Source organism: Fukomys damarensis, unplaced genomic scaffold, assembly GCF_012274545.1.
Source record: "Fukomys damarensis isolate Sample0158 unplaced genomic scaffold, DMR_v1.0_HiC HiC_scaffold_25, whole genome shotgun sequence".
NCBI classification, from domain to species: Eukaryota; Metazoa; Chordata; class Mammalia; order Rodentia; family Bathyergidae; genus Fukomys; species Fukomys damarensis.
The window spans coordinates 2,814,622-2,840,357 of record NW_022900937.1 but is presented as its reverse complement, the minus strand read 5'-3'; the positions used below and the strand labels follow the sequence as shown (position 1 = coordinate 2,840,357).

Below are 25,736 nucleotides of genomic sequence, written 5' to 3'. Positions count from 1 at the left end.
TGTAGACCACACACGACACGGTGTCCTCCATTCTGCACGTGGTGCGGAGGACACTGGCGCTGTGATGGCGTCTTTCTTTTCTTTCCCAGCAATTACCAGTGATAACGTCCAACACCATCGTGCGGTGCCGATCCTGCCGAACGTACATCAACCCTTTCGTGTCCTTCATTGATCAGCGAAGATGGAAGTGCAACCTGTGCTACAGAGTCAATGACGGTAAGCTCGGCTCGCCTGTCCGGCGGGGTTCGAGTATCGCTCTCCCCCGCTGCCATAAACTGCTTTCTCACCACCCTGAGTGCAGAGTGGGCTGGGCACCCTCACTTGGGCCGCGAGGTGCAGGTGCCAGCAGCGGGGTGGTGCTGAGGGCAGAGTAACAGTGGTCTTGTCCACAGCGAGTGTAGACCTGTGTGTGTGCAGGTGTGCGTATGTGTCCGTGTGGCCCCTGTATTCCCTTCTTAGGTCCACCTATCTCAATGGCTTTCAGAGTTGTGTTTCGGATTGCTTTTCCTGTCATGTAGTACAGTAAGCAGGATACAAGTCTAAAGGGAGGTTAGTGTGTCCTGGTTTCCTCACATGATTTCAGAAAATTAGTTATTTTTATCCTTTGGATCTGTATTTTAAGAAGGCCAAAAGGATTTTGTTTTTGTCATTAAATGTTTCCAGGCCAGAGGTAGTGGCGCAGTACGTGGGAGGCTGAAGCAGGAGGATCGCTGTGAGTTTCAGGCCAGCCTGGGCTACATAGTGAGTTCAAGGCCAGCCTGAACTATAAAGTGAGACCCTGTCTCAAAAAAAAAAAAAAAAAAAAAAGTTCCCAGAACTGTTCGTAAACATGAATATTGCTGATGAAGGTGTTCACTGCTGGGCTTGTTACTGAGTCTGCATTGGATTCCTGCTCTTGTCCAGTCCCTGAGGAATTTATGTACAACCCCCTTACCCGGTCTTACGGAGAGCCTCATAAGCGACCTGAAGTTCAGAATCCAACTGTGGAGTTCATCGCATCCTCCGATTACATGGTAACTATCGGTGTCAACTTAGACCTGGGGTTCGTTTTTGTGGGTTGTTTTCAGTTTTCTGTTACGTGAGTTCTTGTCCAAATTCTGAGGTTGTCGTAATGTTGTTGTAGAATAAATTAATGGTGAAAGTTTGTAGTTAACAAATATAATTGTAAAAAAAAAAAAAAAAAAAAAAAAAGTTCCCAGAACTGTTCGTAAACATGAATATTGCTGATGAAGGTGTTCACTGCTGGGCTTGTTACTGAGTCTGCATTGGATTCCTGCTCTTGTCCAGTCCCTGAGGAATTTATGTACAACCCCCTTACCCGGTCTTACGGAGAGCCTCATAAGCGACCTGAAGTTCAGAATCCAACTGTGGAGTTCATCGCATCCTCCGATTACATGGTAACTATCGGTGTCAACTTAGACCTGGGGTTCGTTTTTGTGGGTTGTTTTCAGTTTTCTGTTACGTGAGTTCTTGTCCAAATTCTGAGGTTGTCGTAATGTTGTTGTAGAATAAATTAATGGTGAAAGTTTGTAGTTAACAAATATAATGTTTGTTATTTGATCCCCTAGAAAAATGTATTATATCACGAAGAAAGGTTCTTACTGTGGCATTTGATGAGCACCAGCAGCTGTTGTTTGTTGCCACTTGGGCTTGACTGCCTGGCTGCAGTGAAAACATATTCTTTCATCATTTAATGCTTATGGCACTTCCAAAAGAAAAATGCATATTTTTGCCCAAAGCTGCAGTTTTCAAGGTCTTAAAGAACCCACTCACTCTTTCTGATTCACGTCATGCAGACACCAGATCCCTGGATACGAGCTAATCTTTCTCATGCTGCTCCACTCATGAAACTGCCCATTCCTTAAGTGCATGGGCTCCACATGTCATGCTTCTGTTTACAGACGTGGGATCTTATCTGTGCTGTGCCTGTTATCCGTGTATCTTCCCATTTTTAATGACTGCATTTCTTCTAAACTCTTGCTGCTCATCTTTTTGTCTGCAAATACCAAGTGCTGCTAGTGGAGAAGGGGAACAGGGAAGCTGACGTGCAGGGAATGTCCAGTGGTTGGCCCATTTCTATTTTTATAATCTCTGTGGTCTTTTGTGTGTAATTTAGCCTTTTGCAGCCTAACTATAATTTTCACGTTTAGTTCCATATTGACTAGTGAACTTTCCTCTTGACCACTTTTACTCTCAACTTCTTACCTTCTTTATGATTTATTTTGGTCTCAACTCTGCTTAGGATCTTTAAGAATCTTAATCTAACTGCTGTGACCGTGTAAGAAATAATCTTTAATTTTTATTTTATATTATTCATATGACGTTTGTTGGCATGCATTTATTGATTTATTTTTCAGTACTGGGTATTAAACCCAGGGCCTTCATAATGAGCTACGTCCCCAGCCCTTTTTTTATATTTTATTTTAAAACAAGGTCTCACTTGGTTGCTAAGGCAGGGTTTAAACATGTGGTTCTCCCATCTCAGCCTCCCAGAATATCCATATTATAGGCATGTACAGCCATGCCTGACCTGGTTGACATTTTTTTTCATACAAAAAAACAAAACTTCATGGGCTGAAGGTGGGGCTCAGTGGTAAGACACTTGCCTAGCATGGGTGAAACCCTGAGCTGGATCTCCAGCACTCTAAAAATTACTGTAAAATAAAATTTTAAAAATTAGGTGTTTTTAGGAATAAGGAAAGTACATATAAATCTATAGTCAATTTAATACTAAATAATAAAAAAGCCTTATTTTCTTTAGAAGATATCAGATTACCCAGCGCTCCTTACCAGGAAAACAATTTAACCAGGCCACTTAACCGTTACAACTGCTGTCATGCTTAATCCACAACAAGTTTCACAAGAAAAAAATCAAAGGGCTCTCATTTTCATTAGTGCGTGAAGCCCCAGGAACGGCAGTCCTGTCTCACCCTCGGTGTGGTGTGCCCAGTAAGAGCTATCTCGTGGTGGTGGTTAGGAGGTGACTTGCACCTGCCAACTAAGCACATTCTGTTTGCTCCTTTCAGCTCCGCCCTCCTCAGCCTGCGGTTTACCTGTTTGTTTTAGACGTGTCTCACAACGCTGTGGAAGCCGGGTACTTGACAGTTCTGTGCCAGTCGCTGCTAGAAAACTTAGACAAGTAAGAATAGTTTTCTTCATGCCATGTCTGCGTATAAATGTACCGAAACTTGAAGTGTCAGCAGTTTAGTGGGTTGCTTTTTGCTAAGTTCAGGAGTGTTTATCTAAACTGTAAGAAGCTTTCCTATTTACTGTAGAATAAGAATTCCCCTGCTTGCATGATTGGGATTTGAATGTCAGTGCCTGAGTCTTACTGTTACACAAGTTTTAGCGCTTCATCAAGAGTGTTGATCTCGCCTGACTGCCCATGACGCAGCAGGCCTGGATATCTTTGCCTGGAGGGCTCACCTGTTCAGGGGCGTGGGGAGACTGCCGCATGGCTGGGCCTGGGGGACAGCGTTAAGTGACACCCCCAGGTGCTGACACAAACGCCACGGGTTCCACTCCGCCTGGGTCCTGCAGCTGGGAGCAGAGCGGGGTTTTTGAGGTGCCGCTGCCCGTGGGCACAGTGCTACGTGGCGTTGCCCTGATTAGAGGTAATGGCAGTGTATTGTACTCTTTGAAAATGTCAAGTCAGTTCGAACTTTCCTCCTAACAGAAACGGTGACTTCTGAAGGGTTACCTGTTGTAAATAGCTGAGTTTAGTTGTTCCATGGTGTGCATCAATCTCTGAAAATCCTGTTGTATACAGTAGATTACACAGTTTCACCTGTCAGTTCAAATAAGGTAAAAGCAAAAGATGTTTAAAACTCTCAGTGGAAGGAATGTAGCTGTAATCCCTCCGAGCAAGGTGATCCCTCCTGAGGCAGGGGCTGTCGCAGTCGGGAATCGGGAAGTGGGAGCCCTTGGCACTGCTCTCCAGAGGCTGGAGATTCTGCTCCCCCTCGGCACCGAGCAGCAGGCAGGGAGCACTGGGGTGCTTTGTCCTCGGCTCCTAAGCCCTGCCCTGTCTGCTGGAGCTCATCAGGGAGTCTGCGCTCAGCTAGGAGTAAAGCGACCCCGGTCTCTGGAAACCACGCCATGTTCCATGTCGGTTTGGTCTCCGGTGTCCATGAGAGAAGGACTCGAGACTGCGGTGAGAGTGGTCACTTCTTGGTGGCTCCTGATGTGGCAGGGTGAGGCTGTAGGACAGTTGCTCTTTTTCACAAGCACCCTCGGTCTCCCCCATCTTGCATTTGAACGGAATCCTGCCCTGTCTGCTCCCCTGGTCACCAGGGCCTGCATCCCACTGATCTTGGCCTGGAAGTGTGACTCCTGACACTGAGGCAGTGGGGATTCCGAGTGGTGCGCGGTGCTCAGTGGTTACATTTGTACCCCTGGTTTAAGGGGGAGCAGCACGGAAGAGCACTCCACAGAGCAGTGTGTGTTTGAGCACCGAGTCCACTCCAGGAGGTGCTGTGGCTCCCGAGCTGTGTGAGCCGCAGAGCCAGCTCCCTGCCCTCCCCTTTCCCCGCTCCCCTTCCACAGGCGGGTGGGTCTGAGTGCAGAGACCACTCTGGCAGTGCGGAGAGACGCTTGCAAATGAGAGTGTGAGACCCAGAAGACAACTTGGGGTGGAAAGTCTTACATTCGATGGTGACAGAACATAAACGAGTGAGGAGCAGGGTTTTGTGGTGGGCTCCGGAGCCGACTTCCAGGAAGAGGAGTGTGTACCAGAGCAGGGTGGCTCAGCCCGGGGTGTTTTCATCCTGAACCGGTCACAGCTCCTCCCTGGCCAGAAGCCACACACTGCTGTGGAACACAGAGGTCCGAGACCAGATGGAAGATGAGTCTGGACGCCCTCCCGCCTGCTGGGATCCCGCGACTTTCTGCAGATGGCCTCTTGCAGGGATACTTGCTGAAAACAGCTGCACCACGAAACCACCTGGGCACCTGGAGTTTCGCTGCATGAGGTGGCACCCTCGTTAGAACGGGCGGGCTGGGCGAGTTGCTCAGCAGGATCCTGGGTTCAATCCCCAGGACCAAATAAGGGTTGGGAGATGGGCAGTGAGGTGGTTACCTGCTTTGGTAAACTGAGACACTGGCTTGAAAACAGTTCTGACAAACTTTTTACAAGATTGATAGATAAATGTTTTGGTTTTCATAATAGTTGTTTTAAATTTTGCACATTAAAATTCATTGGCATTATATCTGTCTTGGGCCAGGGATTTAGCTCAGTGGTTCCGCCACCGGCCTTTCAAACACGAGGACCTGAGTTCGATCCCTGGTATCAAAAAACCTTTTCTCAAAAATGTTCATTTGTCAGTCTATCTTTCAAATGCTTAAGTAAGGTGTATTATCGTAATGTTGAAACTGAAAATAAGTTTTCACTTGAAGGAGTACATTTCAAAAGAAAGAAAGAAATCTTTTAACTTTTTAAGAAATTTCACTTCTGGTTTTGGTTTATTCTTATGTGAATACTGATATTGCTCAGTTTTCTGAAGTAAGAAGCCTAAGTGTGTAAGTGGTTTCATCTGAAAAAGAAATACTCCGTCTCTACTCTTCTATGTTTTATGTTGGTTTAGAGTTAATTTTCCTTCTCCTTGGAAAGTAAAGTTGTCATTAGACTTGGCTTTCTGGTTCATTATTTTCTGATATCAAATATTACTGAGCACTCGGAATTTAAAATTCTTGTTTTTGTCTTCAGGCTTCCTGGAGATTCACGAACAAGAATAGGGTTCATGACCTTTGACAGCACCATCCATTTCTACAATTTACAAGAGGGCTTATCGCAGCCTCAGATGCTGATCGTGTCTGACGTAGACGGTAAGCACCTGTGCGATGAGAGGACCAGGACCCCTTGCTCCTGACACCGGGACAGGCGCTGCAGCGTCCTGTCAGAATGGTGTGACACACTGCAGTATGCCCTTAACATGATTTCTTGGAAACATTTGATTCTCAGTGTCTTACATTTGTGTAATGTACAGAGTCTGTATATTTACTAAGGCAGTGTTACAGTACACGTTACATGTGTAACTTGATGATAAAATGTTCTAATTTAGTATATCTTTTTGCTCTATTTGTTGACTAAAATATGTTTTCCCTATAGATGTTTTTCTGCCTACACCAGATGGTTTACTTGTGAATCTATATGAGAGCAAAGAGGTGAGACTGATTTATTTTTTCGAGGTGTAAAATATTCCTGTTGTCTCAGCTCAGCTAGCGTTCGTCCCCTGCCCTGTCAGTGTTAGCAGCAGTGTAAGAAGTGCGTCTGCTTCTCCTGAGTGCAGTCCCCACGTGCATGACACAGGCTGGGTCTGGGGTGTTTGGGACAGAATATTGCCTTGCCATCTCAGTAACTGGATTTTTGTCTTTGTTTTCCCAGCTTATAAAGGTCTTGTTGAATGCGTTACCAAATATGTTCACCAGCACAAGAGAAACACACAGTGCCCTTGGCCCGGCGCTTCAGGCTGCCTTTAAATTAATGTCTCCAACAGGTGGCCGTGTGTCTGTATTCCAGACACAATTGCCTTCCTTGGGCGCAGGGCTGCTGCAGTCCCGAGAAGACCCCAACCAGAGGTCCAGCACGAAGGTACTGTGCCCTGGCCTCTGTCCACTGGTGCTTCCTGCCACTGCTGGTGTATAACAGTTTGTTAATGCTGCTGTGTGACTTGATGAATAAAGCATTAGAAACTTTAACTGAAATTACCTCTTTAATTCCTGTGAGTGTTCTTTTTATTACTTTGCAAGCCATAAAAATTTAAAAATTGGCCAGGTGTGGTGGCACATACCTGTAATCCCAGCGCTTGGGAGGCTGAGGCAGGAGGATTGCCATGAGTTTGAGGCCGGCCTGAACTACACAGCGAGTCACTCTGAAAAAATGTTTTAAAATTAGAAGTCATTTATCATATTTTATAAATGAAGAAACATTAAAGTGTCTTGCAAAAGGTTGTGTAACTTTTAAATGGCAAAAATGTAGCTTAATTTTCTAATTCTGGTTTTCTCTTTATAAGTGGAAAACTTACTAAATCTGAGTTAGTGTAACATGATCGCACTAATAAACTGTTTAAGTATAAATTTATACTACTCCTCATTGTGCAAAATGGAAAGTAGGGAGAGAAAGATGGTTCATCCGTACTTCCACGCTCAGGTTATTAGCATTTACAGACATACATATTAGCATGATTAGGCATCACACACAGGTTGTTTTTTAAAGTACCACGTGTCCTTGATAGCATTTTCTGAGAGCCCTGAAACTGTAAGCAGCACATCGATCTCAGGAAAGGTGGAATTACTTCATTCCCTGGACCTGAGAGCACAGCCGGCTCTGACTCTCCTCTCTCGGTGCAGGTGGTGCAGCATCTCGGCCCTGCAACCGACTTCTACAAGAAGCTGGCTCTGGACTGCTCGGGCCAGCAGACGGCAGTGGACCTGTTCCTCCTGAGCTCCCAGTACTCCGACCTCGCTTCTCTAGGTGAGCTTCCCTGTGATGTGAGCATTTTCAGCGCGTGAGTAATCTGAACTCTCAGTAAGCACGCTCAGGACCTTGAGGGAAAGGTCTGTGAAGATTGCCCGTGAAGTATAAAATGCCGTTAGTATTTTGTTTCTGTAACTATTCCCTGAGCATTCTGCTCAGCAGTAAACATTTTCATATCTTATAAAGAAGTTTGTTTTCCGATTTACCTGTTGCTTGTATTTTGACAATGTCAGCTTTGCTCTGACAACTTAGATTTCTCCACAGTGGGTATGGGGTCTGTGCCGCTGGAGGGTGCAGTATCGGCCTGTGTAGCTGACAACTGTCTTGCTTCTCTCCAAAGCCTGCATGTCCAAGTACTCTTCGGGGTGCATCTACTACTACCCATCTTTCCACTGTGCCCACAACCCTGCCCAAGCGGAGAAGCTGCAGAAGGACCTAAAGCGGTATCTCACCAGGAAGATCGGATTTGAAGCCGTGATGCGGATACGGTGTACGAAAGGTGGGCGGGTGGCTGTGCACTGTGCAATTACTGAGTGATCATTTTCCAAGGAAGAAGTCTTACCTCAGTGGCCAAGAGTGATGTCTGCCTCAGCAAGAAGAACCTGAAGTTTCGGAAAGCCCGCCTTGGAAATGACTTGAGGGGAACGAGGGCAGTAGGGGCGCTCTTCAGGGAAAACTAATTCAGAACGTTCGCCTTGGTAGGAATTATGCTTCCTAGGGTTCATGTGAGTGCTTCCTGCAGGGATTCCCACCTCTTATTGTAAATCTCAGTTGTGCGGTGATCCTTGTTTGATTTGTTCCTTAGGCCTCTGACTTCAGGTCCCGTGAGAATGTCGGTGGTTAGGTAGAGATGGAAATTGAGAGGGTGCTCTTCATTACGTGTCCTGTGTGGGCTTTTAATTGGTTCTTTAGAACCTGTACCCATGCACTCCAGCTCTGCCTCCGCCCTTCAGTCCCCTTGGGAAGGGGTTGCCGGAGTTCAGCCCCAGGACCTTCACACTGAGCTGTGTTTTATTTTGAGACAGGATCTTGTTGAGTGGCCCAGGCTGCGCTCAAACCTGCTGTCCCCCTGCTTCAGCCTGTCAGAGTGCTGGGATTCGCCTGATGCCCATTTATCTTTTTGATTCAGAAGTAGAGGCATCTTTGACTTAAACAGTGACTGTACCTTGAGGGAAGAGAGCTCTTGTTGAGGTTTATATCAGGTCTCCCTGCTTCTCAGGTCTCTCCATGCACACCTTTCACGGGAACTTCTTCGTACGCTCCACTGACTTGCTGTCTCTCGCCAACATCAACCCCGATGCGGGCTTCGCAGTGCAGCTGTCCATTGAGGAGAGCCTGACGGACACCTCCCTGGTGTGCTTTCAGACGGCACTGCTCTACACGTCCAGCAGAGGTCAGCATGCGGCTCCCCCTCACACACTTGGGCTTGGACCTCCCGGGGTTAGCAGACCTGGTTCCTGGGGTTTGAACTCACTTTCTTATCTTCAGATAATATGTGCGTGTGCATGAGAGAGAGAGAGAGAGAGAGAGAGAGACAGACAGACAGACAGACAGGCGGACGGACAGAGAGAATGGGAGGAAGGGGGGAGGGGGGAGGGAAACATTCCTAAAATCATGTGGTTCTGGTAAACAGTTCTTCCGAAATCTATCTGTGCCTTCCTTGGCATTGTTTCTTGCCCTGTAAAATAGAATTCTTGTTAAATTGCTGTGTAGTAATTAGGCTTTCTCTTGTTATACAGCTGAGGTTTCAGATATTTTTGTTGTTGGATATTTTACAGTAAGTGACATTGAAATAAAAACTGGAGCCTAACATTTGGCTATATGTGAAATTGTGTGCCAAGTGTAATTACACACGCCTGTTATCCCAGCATTGGGAAACTGAGGCAGGAAGATCACTGCAAGTTTGAGGCTAGCCTGGACTACATAGTTCCAGCCTAGCTGGAACTACATAGCAAGACCCTGTCTCCCCAAAGTTGTGTTCATAGTCTGTGGATTTGGAAAATGTTTTATTTTGTTTAAAACACGTTAATTAAAAGATTTTTATTTTTTTACATTGCATTTTTCTCTTTTTCTTTTTTGGTACCAGGGATTGAAGTGGGGTCTTTGCACTTGCAAGGCAGGCCACCAAACCACTGAGCTAAATCCCCGGCCCTACATTGCATTTTAAATTTTATTTTATATTGGCTACATTGTTTTTGTTTGTTTTGGTACCGGGGACCGAACGCGGGTCCTTGCGCTTGCGAGGCAGGCCACCGAACCGCTGAGCTAAGTCCCCGGCCCTTGGCTACGTTGTTTGTACCTTAATGTAGACGAACAGTACCGTGAGGGAGCTCCTGACTGGCTGGCTTTCTTCCCTGCATGGCGTGTACTCAGGTGAGCGGCGCATCCGAGTGCACACACTCTGCCTGCCGGTGGTGAGCTCGCTCGAGGGTGTGCACGCAGGGGCGGACGTGCAGGCTGTCATCTGTCTTCTCGCAAACATGGGTGAGTACACAGTTGAGGAGCAGGAAAACATTTTCCTGTCCTAAAAACAGGCTGGAGCCATAAAATGCTACGAGAGTTCTTCCGTTTAAAAATGTGTTTTTCATTTTGTGGTGTTGTTGTTGTTTTTAGTACTGGGATCAAACTCAGATCCTTGTGCTTGAGAGGCCCTCACCAGAACCACTGAGCTAAATCCCTGGCCCTGTTGGTTTTTGTTTGTTTTTCAATGAGTTCTCACTGTGTGTTTCAGGCTGGCCTTGAGCTCACTATATAGCCCAGGCAGGCTGGAAATTAGAGCGATCCTCCTGCCTCAGCCTTCTGAGTGCTGGGATTACAAGCACGGCCTCCCACGCCCAGCTGTCCCATTTTCATTTGCTGCAGAGCAAATTAGACTCTTCCATTTCTTAGTACTTCTCAGCGTAACAGTCAGTGGAGGGTGCATGTTCACTAAAGCTGGTGAAACCTAACATCCTCCGGCCAACAGAGTTAGAGCCAGCTGTACTGTCTGTTCAGTAGAACACAGCTCCACGGTGCAGCCAAGGAGCTAGTACTGCTGCTCAGGCAGGGATTGGCGCAGAGCCCTTGCACCAGTGAACACAGCTGTACCCAAGGCTTCCATTCCTATAGTGTCCTGGGACAGGGGCGGTTACTCGGTGGTGGGGGCATCAGTGGTTGCCACAATCGGGTTCCCTCCAGGGGGCGCTTCAGGGGGTACTCACACAGGTGTGTATTTGACAGGCACACAGCCCACCATAGCACTACACTTGAAAGAAGTAAATTTTACTGTGGGTAAATTGTTTAAAATCTTTTTATGATTAACATAACGTTTTTAATGATAAATTTAGACATGAAATAAACTTTGCTATTTTCCATATAGTTCTGGAGGAAAATAGTTATTATTACTCAAAATTATAGTAGCATTTTCTACAGAAACCCCCACACCATCCCGCTTCTCGTGGTGCTGGGGACAGAACCCAGGGTTTTGTGTGTGAGGTGAGGCTTCAGCGCTGAGCTGTACCCCTAGCCCAGGATCCTAATTTTTAAGGTATCGTTTATATTTAGAGTTTAAGTTATTCATACTATAACTGGTTGCTTTTACTTTTAATGCTTGGATATATTTATCGATTGTTTCCATTTTAATAAAGTATGTTCTTGGAGAAAAATAAGTTTCACATGAAGTATTTGTTTCCTCATTGTCTGTATGAAAACCCGTGTTCACTTTGCCTTCTTTTTATTTGTTGACCTGGAATGCTTTTCAAAGAAAATTGTAAAGAATGACAAAAGGGCTGGGGATTTAGCTCAGCGGTTCCGCCACCTGCTTTGCAAGTGCAAGGACCCGAGTTCAATCTCCAGTACCAAAAAAAAAAAAAAAAAAAGAATGAAAAGAGATGACCTAGATCATAGAGCTTATACTGAGGGGATGGGAAAATGTGATGCTGTGTACGTGTGACTGCCATCTGACTGATGGAAGTAACCTGTGCTTCCTCAGAAATAAATGGATAGTATATAGTTGTTCTGTAATAGCAACAGTGGCTGTTTTTCAATTTAAAAAATTTAAAAAGAATCCAAAAAGAGTGTAGACTTGTTCTCGTTATTGGGTTTGCTTAGATTTAGTTTCTCTTAAAACTTTGTAATGAACAGACACATTTCACATGAGAGCAGGCGGGCGAGGCATCACACGCCTGTAATCCAGCCCTTGGGAGGCTGAGGCAGGAGGACTTTCACAGTTTGAGGCCGGCCAGGTCTACATAGAGAGCTCAGGGCCAGCCTGGAATGAAGGTGCACCCTTGCTGTGGCAGTGCCCATTGGCATCCTCTAATGGTGTGGTTGCTTTGTAGCTGTGGATCGATCGATTTCATCGAGTCTGTCGGACGCAAGAGACGCCTTAGTGAACGCAGTCGTGGACTCACTGTCTGCATACGGTGCCACCATCTCAAACCCACGGCGCTCCGGCTTGATGGCCCCCGCCTCCCTCAAGCTGTTTCCTCTCTATGTCCTGGCTCTTCTCAAGCAGGTAGCTGTCCGTGTGTCATCTTCAGTGCTGCCTTTAAAATTCTCAGAGGTGAAAACTGAGGTCTGGGCTGTTGCTTCGTAATACCTAGAAGATCTTGTATTTAGGCACTGGAAGGGTTTTGAAGAATAAGAGAAAAACCATGGAAAATGAAGGTATGCACATGTGTTTGTATTTGTAAAAAGATGCCTTCTTTAATCATGCGAGCAGCTTGAATAATGGTGCAACTGTAGCCCGCTCTTACTCCGCTTCTGAAAGTGCCTGGGGAAGAGGCCGTCTTCCGCTGCCTCAGCCATCGCAGTGGGTGCGGTGTCTGTTCGCCCATACATTCCTTGAAACTTTTCCCTGTTACCTGGTGCTGATGGTGTGACTCGGACTAGGGAAGTAACCTGCTCACATCCGTTAAACATCAGGCCTTACTTGAAAACACACTTCTCCATAGTTGCCAGCACGTCTGTCTCTGTGCACTTCGTGTGTTTACTGGAAGGCCTGTCTTCTTCCTTGCAGAAGGCGTTTAGAACAGGCACAAGCACGCGCCTGGACGACCGGGTACACGCCATGTGTCAGATCAAGTCCCAGCCGCTCGTCCATCTGATGAAGATGATCCACCCCAACTTGCACAGGATAGACAGGCTGGCGGACGAGGTGCGCGCTAGTGCGTCGAAGTCGCTCCATTGGGGTGACTCTGCACTGAGGGGCGGTGCGTTTTCCCCACAGGGGGAGTCGTCACAGGAGGGCTCAGGCGTGCCTTGCCTCCGGCTTTGTCGTATCATTTGTTGCAAAGCTGAGCTGTAGAGCGGACGTTTCCATTTGTGTTCTGAGGCAGTCACATCACAGCACCGATTACATAGTAAACTGAATTGGTACCCTGCAGCAGTTCTGGTGTGCAGACGTGTAGTACTTTCTGGTCTCTGTGATGAGTATTCATACCAGACGTAATACTGTGTTTCTGAGAAATGCAAGGAAGCAGCTTGTGGTGCAGCACTGTTTCCTGAACTGAAAGGGGGTCAGCAGGACAGAGCGTTCCTGTTTCGCCTTAATTGGGAGACACGTGAGCCGCTTGATTCTGCAGCTAGCGTCACAGTGTGTGGTTGGCAACCTCTGCACCCTGGCGAGCTCCCGAGTGTCCGGCTGGCCGCAGCGCCGCCCCTTCACACTGTCCCTCCCTTGCAGAGTGCCATCCACGTGAACGACAGGGTGGTGCCTCAGCCGCCCCTCCAGAAGCTGTCTGCAGAGAAGCTGACGCGAGAGGGCGCCTTCCTCATGGACTGCGGCTCAGTAAGCGCCCGCAGGGAACGGGACGGGATTGGGAAGGGAACCCGCTGCAGCCAGCGAGGTGACGCCTTCCTTCAGGTTTCTGGAGCCCACATCTTATCAGTGATTACTGACTTTTTATCGTTTGTCGTGCTTGTACTTAACCAAGGAGAGGAGGAGGAGGGTTCTTATCTCCAGGGACTCCACCGCAAGAATCCAGGGACTTCGAGAGTTCACCTGGCTCAGCTTTTTAAAAACCACTGCCGGCGATCTGAGTGAGGAGGACTTTAGGGGAGGTGGCGCACAGCGATGGAAGGGAGTGGAGTGGTCAGGGTAGCTTCACAGTGGTACCTGCTAGCGGAAACAAGGTTCGGGTAGCCGTGGAGGGGTCAAACCCCTGAGGTGAAGCAGAGCGTCGCTATCAAAGTAGTGTAAGACACCTATAGCCCCCGCACTCTGGGAGGCTGAAGCAGGAGGGTCACAAGATTGAGCCCAGCCTGGGCAACTGAGTGACTTCGGAAGGCTGTGTCTCAAATTTTAAAGAATTAAGAAAAGGGCTGAGGAAGTAGCTTAGTACAAAGGCCCCGAGCTCAATCTATTGTACCACGCCCAAAAAAGAAAGAATGGGAAATATAGTGGGCCCGTTATTCTGATTAAAGCGTTCCATTCCTGCTGGAGAAAAGCACAAGGAAGAGAGCCAAATATCTTTTATGAGAACCTTTAAAATTGAAGGAGTGAAGATAGGAGCTACTCTGGGCAGTGAAGGCAAACCCTGCAGAGCTCGGTGATGCCAGACAGCCGGTGTGGCCCACATGCCTAGGTTTGCCTCCGCTGCTCTGGGTTCTGGAGTTTGGATCAGGGCGCCCGTGCCCAGCTTTCTGTCTGTCTTCATTTTGCTCGGGTCCATTTGTGGTAATGGTCTTGACTGTGCATGCATGATCATTTTGAAGGGATCCACTGTCATGAGCTGTTAAGGAGTTTTAATGTTTCATTGCCTTTTAAGGTTTTCTACCTTTGGATTGGAAAAGGCTGTGAGAGTAGCTTCATAGAGGATGTGCTCGGCCACCCTGATTTCGCGTCCATACCACAGAAGATGGTCAGTGAGTTTTTTACAACTTTTTGTTTTGCTTGTTTGTTCTTAGTGTTTTTATTGACATAGAATCTGTGTAAGATTCACTCTCTTAGCCATTTTAAAGCGTATACTACAGGGCCAGACATTTCACTCTGGTTCTGCTGCCTGCCTCACAAGTGCAAGGTCCCGAGTTCGATCCCCGGTACCAAAATAAATAAATAAATATAGTGTACAGTGCAGTGATTTCTGCGGAGAGTGCGCACCGTCGGCACGGCCCTTTCTGAACATTTCCACCTCTCCAGTGAAGAACTCGTTTCTTGGGCGGCCGCCGGCCTGCTTCCTGTCTGGTTGTCCTGCTCCGTGTGTCACTGATGGAGTCACGCCGTAGCTAGACAGAGCCTTGTATCTCTGCTCTCTCCTGCTTCCTCTGCATTTACGAACCCTCTGTGTGGTTCGCTGTCCGCCGCTGGGTGCTGCGGCTGCTCCTGTCTGAGGCTGTTGTGACTAGGGCTGCTCTGACTGTGTGTGCAAGTTCCCGGCGGACCTAGGTTTTCAGCCACGTGGGAACTGTCATGTTCCCTTCCTGAGAAACGCCGCGCTGCTCGCTCAGCATCTGTAATTTCACTGGTACAGGCATCATTTTCTCACCAGGCCTTTACTGAATGTGGGTCACTGTTGCCATGAAAATGCAATGCCGGGTTCTGGGTTCATTACCCAAAACCAGACGCCTGACTCCCATGTTGAAAATATGTCCTTTTTCCTGAAATTACTACAAGTCCGATATAGTCCTTGTCCTAACCTAGACAAGGTCAGGGTTTTGTTTCTTCCAGTTTGACAAATTATCCCAGAGTTTGTTTCTGAGATTCAGCAAATAAGGGTAATGAGGACAGACTTGCAAAGAGGAGAAATGTCGGCAGAAGGGGAAGCAAGGAACTGAGCCCTGCGAAGGGAGCAACAGGCCTGCCGCGTGCGCAGCACCGTGGGCCCCGGGAGAGGCAGAAACGGAAGGGGCTCCCCGGGATGGCGTGCGGCCAAGGTTTCCTCTCACACTGTGGGAAGTGGAACAGTGATCTTGGAGCCAAGTGCCGTGGTACAGCCACTCGGGAGGTTGGGGAGGAGGATCACAAGTTCAATGCTGGCCTGGACAACATGGTGAGACCCTGTTTTAGAAAGTAGAAAGAGCGGGGAACGTAGTCCATGGTAGAGTGCTTGCCGAGCGTGTGGGAGGCCTGTGTGCAGTCAGCAGTACCAAGAACAGACGCAGGGATGATCTCAGGACCACTGCTTAGCCATTAGGAGACAAACCAAAGGGGGACGTTTATCTAACTCCGTGTATCAGAGTAGTTTTTAAATGGATCAGACATTGAAACATGAAAAAAGGAAGCCGTGCAGCCCACTGCAAGAAGCTCCTGTGAATATGTATGATTTTTTATACTCTTAAAATGAGAATGGACTTTATTAACTGGAATCTTAAAAATTAACAAATAAATATAGAACATTTTTATTTGGTGATTAATAAAGCCAAACCACAGATAACAAACTTCTGAGTTTATCATCTGTTAGCATAGAATTTCTTTTACTTACCAGTTGGCAGAGATTTTTAACCTTTCTAGAGAGAGCCATGTGATGTTAAATGTTAACATCACATACTCTGTACTGCCATAGGTTATTTTACTCTTAAAGTAGGTGTAGTTATATGTGTGTTTGTGCTCTCATGGTGTTGGGTAAGTACTGTCTGTGCCCGGCTGAAAATTCACATCAAAAAGTGTGTGATTTAAAAAAAAATTTTAATAGTAACATGCTTTACAAATATAATTAACCCAAACACTTTTCTTTAGATTGTATAGGCTGTATTCTTTAAATTACATAGTGTACTTTCACATTGGCTTTGAAAAAGAAAAATCTTGCCATATATTCATACAAAATCAGTCCTCCAAATATTAGTTATTGGTAATTCATTTTAACTAGTATTTATTACTAATACATACTACTCTTAATGATTTGTTAGTATTACCAATTAATGAATAATATTATATGTAAAGAGTAGCCTCTTAGTCTTTAAAATAGTCTCACACATAGTTTTTCAATATATTTGCACATTCATACTGCTCTTTAAGATTCCTTGCCTTTAAATTTTACGAAGTAGACGTGATGTTCTGGAATGGTGTAGGCTGGAGAAGCAGTGTGTCGTCGTTAAGTGAATTTGACTGTAGCGATGGCCCCTGCATTTGGAATATTCCCTGTGGAAGGAGCAGGGGCACACGGTGGCACTGGTGACACACTGATCCCTGTGTGCGCTGTGGTTTTAACTAGGGAAAGATTAGTTTTCCAGTAAGACGTCAGTGACACATCAGGAGTAAACCCTTTTCCTAACTGACCCAGAAGAGTGGCAGCAGACCTGCCAGTGCTGTGTGGTTGCTGCTGTCGGGCTCAGCGTGCAGAGTCCGTGGCAGGGGGTCACGATTTAGCACTAGTTGCGCTGATGTCTGTGAGAGGAAGTGGTTTCCTGAGTCTGTTTCTTTTCTCAGACTCATCTTCCAGAGCTGGACACGCTTGCATCGGAGAGAACCAGGTCCTTCCTGACGTGGCTTCGGGACAGTAGGCCACTGAGCCCGGTGCTGCACGTGGTAAAGTAAGTGCCTCCGCGGTTGCATGGCCGGTGCGCCTCCGAGCACCACCTCTGGGGTTCCAGAGTGTGCTCAGTGGTGGACCTGTGATCCGCAGCCCCAGAGCCCGGGGCTTAGTATGGTTAGCTCTGCAGTTTTCGCAGTCAGCTGTACTTAGATCAGTGCACCTCGCTCTTTCAGAGATGAGAGTCCTGCCAAAATGGAATTCTTCCAGCATTTGGTAGAAGACCGGACAGAAGCTGCGTTCTCATACTATGAGTTTCTGCTTCACGTCCAGCAGCAGATCTGTAAGTGAAGCAGGAAGACAGATGCATAACCTAGGTAACGCACAGTCTACTGCAGAAGCACACGGTACCTTGCCACAGACAGGGTGCACACCACGGTGCACACACTCGCTTGCTCTCTCTGGGGCTGCGGAGATGGAAAGGGAGGAGCTGGCACCGCCCCGAGAGCCACAGTGCCGTCCCCAGGCGTGCAGAGCAGCGCTGGCAGTTCCCGCAGCCACAGCCCTGCGGAGCGGCGTGTCATAGATGTGTCATACTGTAACGTAGCTACATTTGTTTTCTTATGAGTTGGGATGTTTCTGGACTTGACCTTTGACCAGAGGCAGCAGTGCAGGGTTCCTTGTTTATTTGAGTAACTTTTTGACAAGGAATGACTCTGTACTCATTGAATGAATTGAACATGTTCCCCGTAAAGATGGGAGTTTCTTACATGAGCTATAGAAAAAAGTATATATATGATGTACATACGTGTTACATTTGTAAAGAAAATGTAAAAATGTAACTACAGAACATGAATTGCTCGGGCTGTGCCGCGTTGTTGGATGGCGGCTGTTTGTCACAGTGGAGGGTGAGACTGACTAAGGCATATTATGAATCGAGACCACAGAAGAAACTCAGAACTCTTTGTAATGCTGTTAAATCTTTTATGTGGATTTATTTATGATCAGCCTACTAATTAAAAATATTTTGCTTGAACAGTTGGTTTGGTTTTTTGTTTTTTGTTGTTTTTTTGTTTTTTTTTTTTGGTTTGTTTTTGGTAGGGGTTGGTGGTATTTTTTTACTTACAGGATATATTGAATTCACTCCTTGGAAGAACATACTGATAATGTATTCCACTTAGGGATACATGTGAGTCCGCTTCCATTAGTCTGTAAACATTACCAAGCACTGCATTTGTATTCTAAAAGCAAATAATGCTATTTTCAAAATACATTTAATTACTAAAAATGATCTCAAATTGTCTCTTTTAAATTAAGCATTTTCCTGCATGCTGTTTGTGTGTGTTTTCCTGGGGTAGAGCTCAGGGCCTTCACATGGCAGTAGTAAGCACAGTAACCTGCTCTCAGCCTTTTCTTTCTCAGACTCAGTTGCCCTAAATTCCTCAAGCTGATCTCAAACCTGTGATCCTCTTGCCTCTGCGCTCTGAAGAGCTGGCTTACAGAGGAGTGCATCACACTTGGGTTCCTGCATACCTCGAACAAGAAAATGTTGTTTAATTGACCTTAAGATTACCATCTTGAACTGTGAGAATAATTTTATCCTGATCATGTCTCCCAGAGGCTGGATAAGGTGACACATACCTGTAATGCCAGCACTCTTGAGAGGCTGAGGCAGAAGGCTCGCAAGATTGAGCCTAATCTGGGCAATTTATAGACTTAGTAAAACCCTTTCTCAAAATTAAAAAGAAACAGCCAGGGATGTAGCTCACTGGCACCACACCTCTCTGGCAAGTGCAAGGTCAGTCCCTGCCCCCCTCCCCCAAAGGCTAGGGATGTAGTTTAGAGCAGAGCAATTCCCAGTACCACCAAAAAAGAAATCTCAGGCTGAGCACTGAGCACAGTGGCTCATGCTGGTAATCCTAGCTACTTGGAGGCTGAAATAGGATGATTGCAAGTTCTGAGTCAGCCTGGGCAACTTAGTAAGATGCTGTTTGAAAATAAAAGACCTTGGAAAGGCTGGAGACTTCTCAGAGGGTAGAGCCCTGAAGGTCACCAGTGCTGTGAGGAGGAGGAGAGAATTTGGGGGCTGGGTTTGTGGCTCCAAGGTGGAGCCTTCACTGGGTTGCACCACACTGTGGGTTCGTTCCTAGCACCACAAAAAAAGGAGAGGAAAGGAATCTCATTCAGTAGAAGCCATTAGGCTGTGGCATGGCATTTCCTTTTGTTGCATCTATGAATTTTGGAAGGAAAGGGCTCTTGGTGTGTGGGGCCGGGGGCTTGCACTGAGTCTGTGCTTTGCTGATCTGTTGATCTGTTTTCTTCAGAGAAAAGTGAAAGTGCTGCCTCCCTCCCTGGTGGGAATGAGAGATCCATTGACTCAGCCTAACAGAATTTAACTAGTAGTGGCAGAGCTGAAGATGAAGCTGAGCGCCTCCCCTCCCTACCCCCGGCCCCAGGGCGAGCCACTCCAGCAAGAGCACTTGGGGGACTTGGAGGAGCTGCCTCTAGGGCTAGGAGACACCCACTTCACCACGCTCCTCTGCCCTTTGGTGTTACTGTCAGTCATCCAGGAAATGTGAGGCCCTGGATTGTTGCCAGAGACTGCCGGGGCACAAAGGGCACAACGCGAAGGCCCCGCACCCACCAGGCTCGCACTCTAGAGGAGGGGTGCTGAGCCTCTGGGAACTTCAGGGGACAGCCTGTTGGCACGCGTGTGCCGTAGGTTCACCAGCCCTGCGGAGAGGGCGTTCTGTGGATGGCGGGGTAGTGACCACGACGAAAACTGAAACCAGCAAGGGGCCGAGCAAGTGCTCCCTGGAATGAGAGTGCCGAGCTGCTCTGAGGCCCCAGAGGAAGAGCCTCCTGCGCGGGGCGCCTGGGCTGGCCAGGGTGGTGGTCACTGCAGCTCCTCTGCGTTCCTGGCCCGCACAGCGCAGAGGGGTGGGAAGGCGGTAGAGGTGAGGGCTGGCCCCCGTGGGAAGCCACCTGGTACCCTGTGTCTCCCTTCAGCAACCATGAGCTCTGGAAAGCTGGGTAGAATCAGGACTGGGTATGGAGGAAATGACTCGCATTTAAGCTAAAGGAACACAGAACAGGTGGCAGACCGGTGCCAGGCGGTGACTGGCTTAGTAATGTGCTGGCCTCGTGAGCTCCCAGAGCTGCTAGGGCCCAGGCTCCTGGAAGAGGGAGCTGGGAAGACGGGTAACGGTCAGCACGGGGTGCCCGGGCCTGAGGAGGCATAGTGGAACCAATGGGACCTCGTGTGGGTGGAGGTGGGCAGCTGGCCTGTGAGGGACCGCTGTGGGGGCGGGGTCAGAACTGCAGCCCAGGGTCTTCAGTGGATCCTTTGATTATTAAAATTGCCTCCAGGGTACTGACTGATGACAGCAGGAGTGCTAGGGACAGGGCGTAAGCGGGGAGGACTTGGGGTAGGCAAGGAGAAAGCCATCTGGGTCCTTGCGGGGAGCAGTAGGGGCTACTTCTCGGGCTTGGGGTGTCGACAGAAAACTGGTTTCAGTGACTGCAGAGACTGGCAGGCTGCGGGGAACAGGTGCAGGAGATGGGCATACCTGGCCAGCTGCTGTACGGACTGAGGGAAAGTGCCTGCCAGGAGTCCCCTCTGCATCTGGTGAGACTCGTCAAGTGCGGTTTGTGGTGCTGGTGCTGGGGAGAAGAGGAGCCCTCTGGCTGAACACCAGCTCCTCGGCTCCGGGGAAGGGCCTGACTGGAGGTCGTGTGCGTGTCACACAGAAGCAACGTGTTGCCTTCTGTCGGGACATGAGCTGACCCAAAATATGCAGCCCGTTTCTTGGTCCTGGAGGTTTTCACTTTGGGACTAATGAGCACAACTTCTAGTAACCCGGTGCAGCTGGCTGGATCCACCTCTGGGAATCTGTTCGTGAGTGTACTGAGACTGCACTTCCATCCTGAGCAACATGCTCCTGCACGGGTTTGTAATTACAGGAACACCCTGAAATGCTTACTTGGCTGATGTCGGATCCAGACGTTTTGCCAGGCAGTGACAGAGAGCAACCTGCAGCCTGGCAGCCACTCGCTTTGCTGTCCAGTAGTTGATTAGTGTGGTGCATGTTTTTACGCTATTTTTCTAGTTTCCTATAAGATTTTAAATACTGTTCGCAGAAATGGAATAATTACACCCTCGTTACTGACACAGGGCCTCCCTTTCACTTTTAAAACTTCATTGACACCATGGCCATGCATATCTGCTGATTTAAGTAACTTGTAAATAGGATTTAGGCAAGTACAGTGCAATGACTGGGTTCTTTTAAAGTTAATAGTCTAGGGCCGGGGATTTAGCTGAGTGCTTCCACCACCTCCCTCGCAAGTGCAATGACCCGAGTTCGATCCCTGGTACAAAAAAAAACCCTAAAATTAATAGTCTGTAGCAGTGTAATTATAAATCATACACTTAAGTGCTCTTAGACATAAACAATAAGCAATTGTTCTGTGTTCCTCTCAGCTCTTTGTTGTGTCGAACTTTGGGGTTGAACCCAGGGCCTCACATGGGAGGCATCTGCTGCTGAGCTACCCCAGCCTTCAACCTTTTGCACTAAGCTCCATCCCCAGCTCTTTTTAAGTCTATTTTTTATTTTGAGGCAGGGTCTCACTAAGTCTCAGAGTTGCCTAGGCTGGGCTGAAACTTGTAGTCTTCCTCAGCCTCTCAGAGTACAAGAATTACAGGTGTACACCACTGTGCCTGGCTCTGATATCTCTTTATTAATAGGGAGTTACAGGCTGTTGCTGCTGCTGGGAACGCCACCTCTTTTGCCATTTGGCTGGCTGCTTTTTCTTCTGGGCTGGCCAGCCTGCCCCCCAGCCTGCCCCCCACCCTGCTGAGGAGAGGCCTTCCTGCTACGCGCTCCAGGGGCCACTGTACTTCTGGTGTAGCCCTCATTTGCTCCGCCGTCGGCTCCCAGCAGAGCCTGGATCAGTAGCCGGCTCACCCGTGCACTTAGAAGTGAAGCATGTGTGCTGGAAAATCTATTTTGCTGCTGCTGTTGTTTGAGACAAGGTCTTGCTACGCAGTTCGGGCTGGCCTTGAACTCGCAGCAGTCCTGCCCTAGCCCGGGAGTGCTCCTGAATAACGGCCCCTTCTGTCCTGGAGCTGAAGTGGTTGAGGGGGGGCAGAGAAGTAAATCCAGGGCAGAGGATGAGAACTTGCACTGCACACACATGCCCCTGGGTTTGACCCCAACACCACAATAAATGTAAATACCTGTGTGCAGGTGTGTCACACTTTAGAATCCGACACGGATGTGTTGCTGCCAGGGTCAGGGGCCTGAAGGGTTGCTTCCAAGGGTGAGGTCCCCAAAAGAAAGAAGGCACACGAAGCCAACATCAGGAACTAGGGCAGATGTCTCTGTTCCTCTACACAGCCTCACATCGCGACCAAGTAACACATGCTCTTACCTAAGTGTGCGCATGTGCCAGATGGTGGGGTTGTGTCCTTAGGGGTCCTCAGGTGCCATGGGCTTTGAATCAATCAGAAGTGATTTCCTACAGTTGTCCACTATGGAGCCAAGGCTGCTCTATTAAGGAGGCTGAGCCGGGCGTGATGGCGCATGCCTGGAATCCCAGCACTTGGGAGGCTGAGGCAGGAGGATCACTGAGAGTTCAAGGACAGCCTTAGCTACCCAGTGAGACCCTGTCTCAAAACCAAAACAGCCTGGCAGGCACAAGGCCCTGAGTTCAATTCCTGGTACTGAGAAGATCAAAACAAAACAAAGAATGGAGGCCAAGGACCTGGAGGCAGAACAGGGAAAAGGAATATCCTTCCCTGGTCACCCCGAAAACCCAGTCAGAGATGGGGCCTCCAACTGAAACACTCGAGGGGCCCCTCGGCCAGTCACTTTCCCCTCCATCTTCCCTTCCTGGTCGCCCCATGACAAACAGAAAACCTTTGCCCCTAGGGTGCCAAGCAGACAGTGCCTGTGTGTGTGGCCAGTGTCGTTCCAAATGGATAATCTGTGAAAACCACTTCTACATACGGAGGTCATTTGCAGACGGGAGTGAATGATGTCTGGACAGCCAGGTTGTGGGAAAGTCAGTGGATGGGGTGGGTGTGGTAGCTCATGCCTGTAATCCCAGCCCTAGAAGGCGGAGGCAGGAAGATCTGAGTTTGAGGCCAGCTTGGGCTACATAGTGAGTTCAAGGCCAGCCTGGACTATAGAGCAAGGCCCTGTCTCAAAAAACAAATTAAAGAGCTAGGGATTTAGCTCTGGTTCTGCCGCCTGCCTCAAAAGCACAAGGTCCTGAGTTCCATTCCAGTGGAAAAAAAAAAGAAACAACAAAAATACCACCAAAAGAGTCATGGACGGAATCTGAGGACTACTTTTACTCGAAGGTAAAACATCAGAGGGCCAAGGAAGGCTGACCCAGCCCTGGAAGCAGAGCCGCTGCACAAAACTAAATGAAGGTAAGACTCACTCTCCACACCCGTGCCCAGTCCTGGCTGTGCAAAGACATCAGTGGCTCCCGAAGGCAGGGTGCCACAGGACACAGACAATCCAAGGTCAAGGTGAAAAGCTCAGGGTCACAAATTACAGACTTCGGACTCTAACTCTGGCCCTGTGGCCTGAGGAATCACCAAACCACTTAACTTCTCCTGCTTGTGTGTCCCAGGCAGCTCGTGCTATGCTGTGAGGCTTTGTAATGACCCAAAAGACCATACAGAGCACTTCTGCCCGAACCTCAGAGGCAGACCCGAGTTATGGGGAGCCCAGTTTGGGGTACCCTGCTCAAGAGAAATTTTAAAGACCTAGGAATGCAAAGTTGACATGGTAATGAATATTGAGGGAAGAAATAAAACATTTTTAAAAGCACAAAACCCAGAAAAAACAAACCCTAATAAATGAGTTGCTCCTCCGGTCACTGTGATACTCTTCCCTACACTTCTTGGTCACTTTCTCTCTTCTCTTTTGTACCAGGAACGGAACTGAGGACCTTGTGCTTGCCAGGCAAGCATGATGCCACTGAGCTACATCCCCAGCCCCTGCATTCTCTTTAACTGCCTTTTCAGATGACAATTTTGTGATGTTGTCTAGAGAGAATAAAAAGGGCCACTGTCTTTTGCCAGGATGGGTCAGTTTTCTGTCATTGGTGATTTGGAAAAGTCCCTAGAGGTTGCCTCTCACTAGTCCTGGCTGTCGGCTCTGCGTTGCTGTTGGTGCTGTTCTTGCACATAGGGCCTCGGGCTCCCTCGTCCTTACCGGCCCACAGGACGCTTCAGACCCATCGCAGTCTCGGCCCGCACTTGGTGCCGTCTAGCGAGTCGGTCCGGTGCAGTTTGTGCTGGCTCTCCCTGCAGTCGGCTTGGAGGAAACATGGAGAAGGCTGCTAGCCACAGGAAAACACCGCACCACGCAAGCCCAACGCGTGGCCAGTGTGGCCTGCTCCTGCGCCTCTGGAGAAGGGCTGGTGTGACAGGCTGGCCCCAGAGGAAGAGAGGTGGCTTTCATGTTCACAGAGGGCTGGGATGTGGCTCAGCGGCACAGCGAGGTCCTGAGTTCGATTCCCAGTACCAAAAAATAAATCAAAAATTTAAAAAATAAAGTCACAGAAACAGAACCAAGGGAACACACGTCTTCCGGCCTTCTGATGCTCTGGAAGGGCCTTGGCCGAAGGGGAACCTGAAGCGTGGCCTTCACCAGCTGCACAGTGAACCGGACCTGAAGCTCCGCGGAGTGGGAGGCCTGGGGGCCAGCACAGCCCCGGCTGCCAGGCAGGGCCAGGCTCCACGTCTCCAGCAGGGCGCCCAGGGCTGCTCCTGTGCTCAGTCAGTAGCGGACCACGCGGTGTGCAGGCAAGGGGTGACAGTGAGGAGGCGCCCCGGAGGGCCCGGCCAGCAGGCAGAGGAGGACCTTATAATCCAGTGTGGCCTGGTCCTGTGCGGCGCCCTGGGGAGGCCGGCCTCGAGAGCCAGAGCTCGGGGCTGGGCATGGGGTCGGGAACCCCGCTGGAGCCTCGGGGTGATGGGCTTGGTGGGACATTGGGTCGTGGTGGTTATGGTTTAACTAAATTTGCTAAGAATCACGTGTACTTTTTCATGCATGAAAATTATGTAAATTACACCTCATAAAGCTTTTTAAAAAGCTAAATCAGGCGTTCAAATGTGAAAGGTTGCAATGTGTAAGCAGTATCTACTCATCTCCCTATTGGCTTTTGGAGACAGAGTCTCGCTATGTAGTTCAGAGGGCCTGAGAACTCACTGCGATCCTCCCGCCTCAGCCTCTGGAGTCCTGGGGTCACAGGTGTGCGCCACCGGGCCCACCCTGTAAGCGGTGTTTAGGGATGACTGACTGGTCCCTGTCCGGAGCACACTGCGGCCAAACTCACTACTCCAGAATCGTTGCGTGCCGGGACATCGACCCTTCCGTCCCGTGGCCAGCAGTTCTGGCGGAGCCCAGCGGGCCCAGCTTATGTGGAGGTGGATGGTGAATCCTCTCCAGCCTCCCTCCCTCCTGACTCAACTCTACTTTCCTTTGGCTCCCATAGGGGAATAGACTGGGCGGGGCAGTGCCTTTCTTTCCCGTGAATTTCCTGTTTAATGTGCTCGGCCTGACCAGGCAGCTGCAATGGGAACACAGGCGCTGGTTAGCAGTTGCCTATGTCTATTTTCATGTAGCAGGCATTGAGCCCAGGGCCTCTGCACTGAGCTACAGCCCCAACCTCACCCCCTTTTACAATTTTCATTTATTTTGAGACAGGGTCTCTTTGTCACCAAGTTCCCCAGGCTGGGCTCGAATTTGCGATCCGGTACCTCGGCCTCAGGAGCAACGAATCACAGGCGCAAGCGCGGTGGCTTTCACTGGGACTCCGGCGATGCTCGGGCAGGGCCGGGCCAAGCACTGAGA

The 25,736-nt window shown here is 48.7% G+C and overlaps 1 protein-coding gene across 1 annotated transcript in view; it reads left to right on the top strand.

Annotated features, from left to right (window-relative positions):
- Sec24b (SEC24 homolog B, COPII coat complex component) overlaps nt 1-17,889 on the top strand; it is a gene marked incomplete at its 5' end in the record, with an annotated part of 62,033 nt that extends 44,144 nt beyond the window's left edge. Inside the window, 16 exons of the mRNA XM_010641603.2 lie at nt 90-216; nt 904-1,013; nt 3,027-3,139; nt 5,705-5,823; nt 6,107-6,162; nt 6,383-6,589; nt 7,348-7,471; nt 7,815-7,973; nt 8,694-8,867; nt 9,848-9,958; nt 11,794-11,969; nt 12,474-12,611; nt 13,140-13,244; nt 14,224-14,316; nt 16,821-16,924; nt 17,100-17,889. Of these exons, the coding sequence (XP_010639905.1) occupies nt 90-216; nt 904-1,013; nt 3,027-3,139; nt 5,705-5,823; nt 6,107-6,162; nt 6,383-6,589; nt 7,348-7,471; nt 7,815-7,973; nt 8,694-8,867; nt 9,848-9,958; nt 11,794-11,969; nt 12,474-12,611; nt 13,140-13,244; nt 14,224-14,316; nt 16,821-16,924; nt 17,100-17,214 (2,031 nt within the window). The remainder of the gene's footprint in view (nt 1-89; nt 217-903; nt 1,014-3,026; nt 3,140-5,704; nt 5,824-6,106; nt 6,163-6,382; nt 6,590-7,347; nt 7,472-7,814; nt 7,974-8,693; nt 8,868-9,847; nt 9,959-11,793; nt 11,970-12,473; nt 12,612-13,139; nt 13,245-14,223; nt 14,317-16,820; nt 16,925-17,099) is intronic.
- Nucleotides 17,890-25,736: the final 7,847 nt, after the last annotated feature.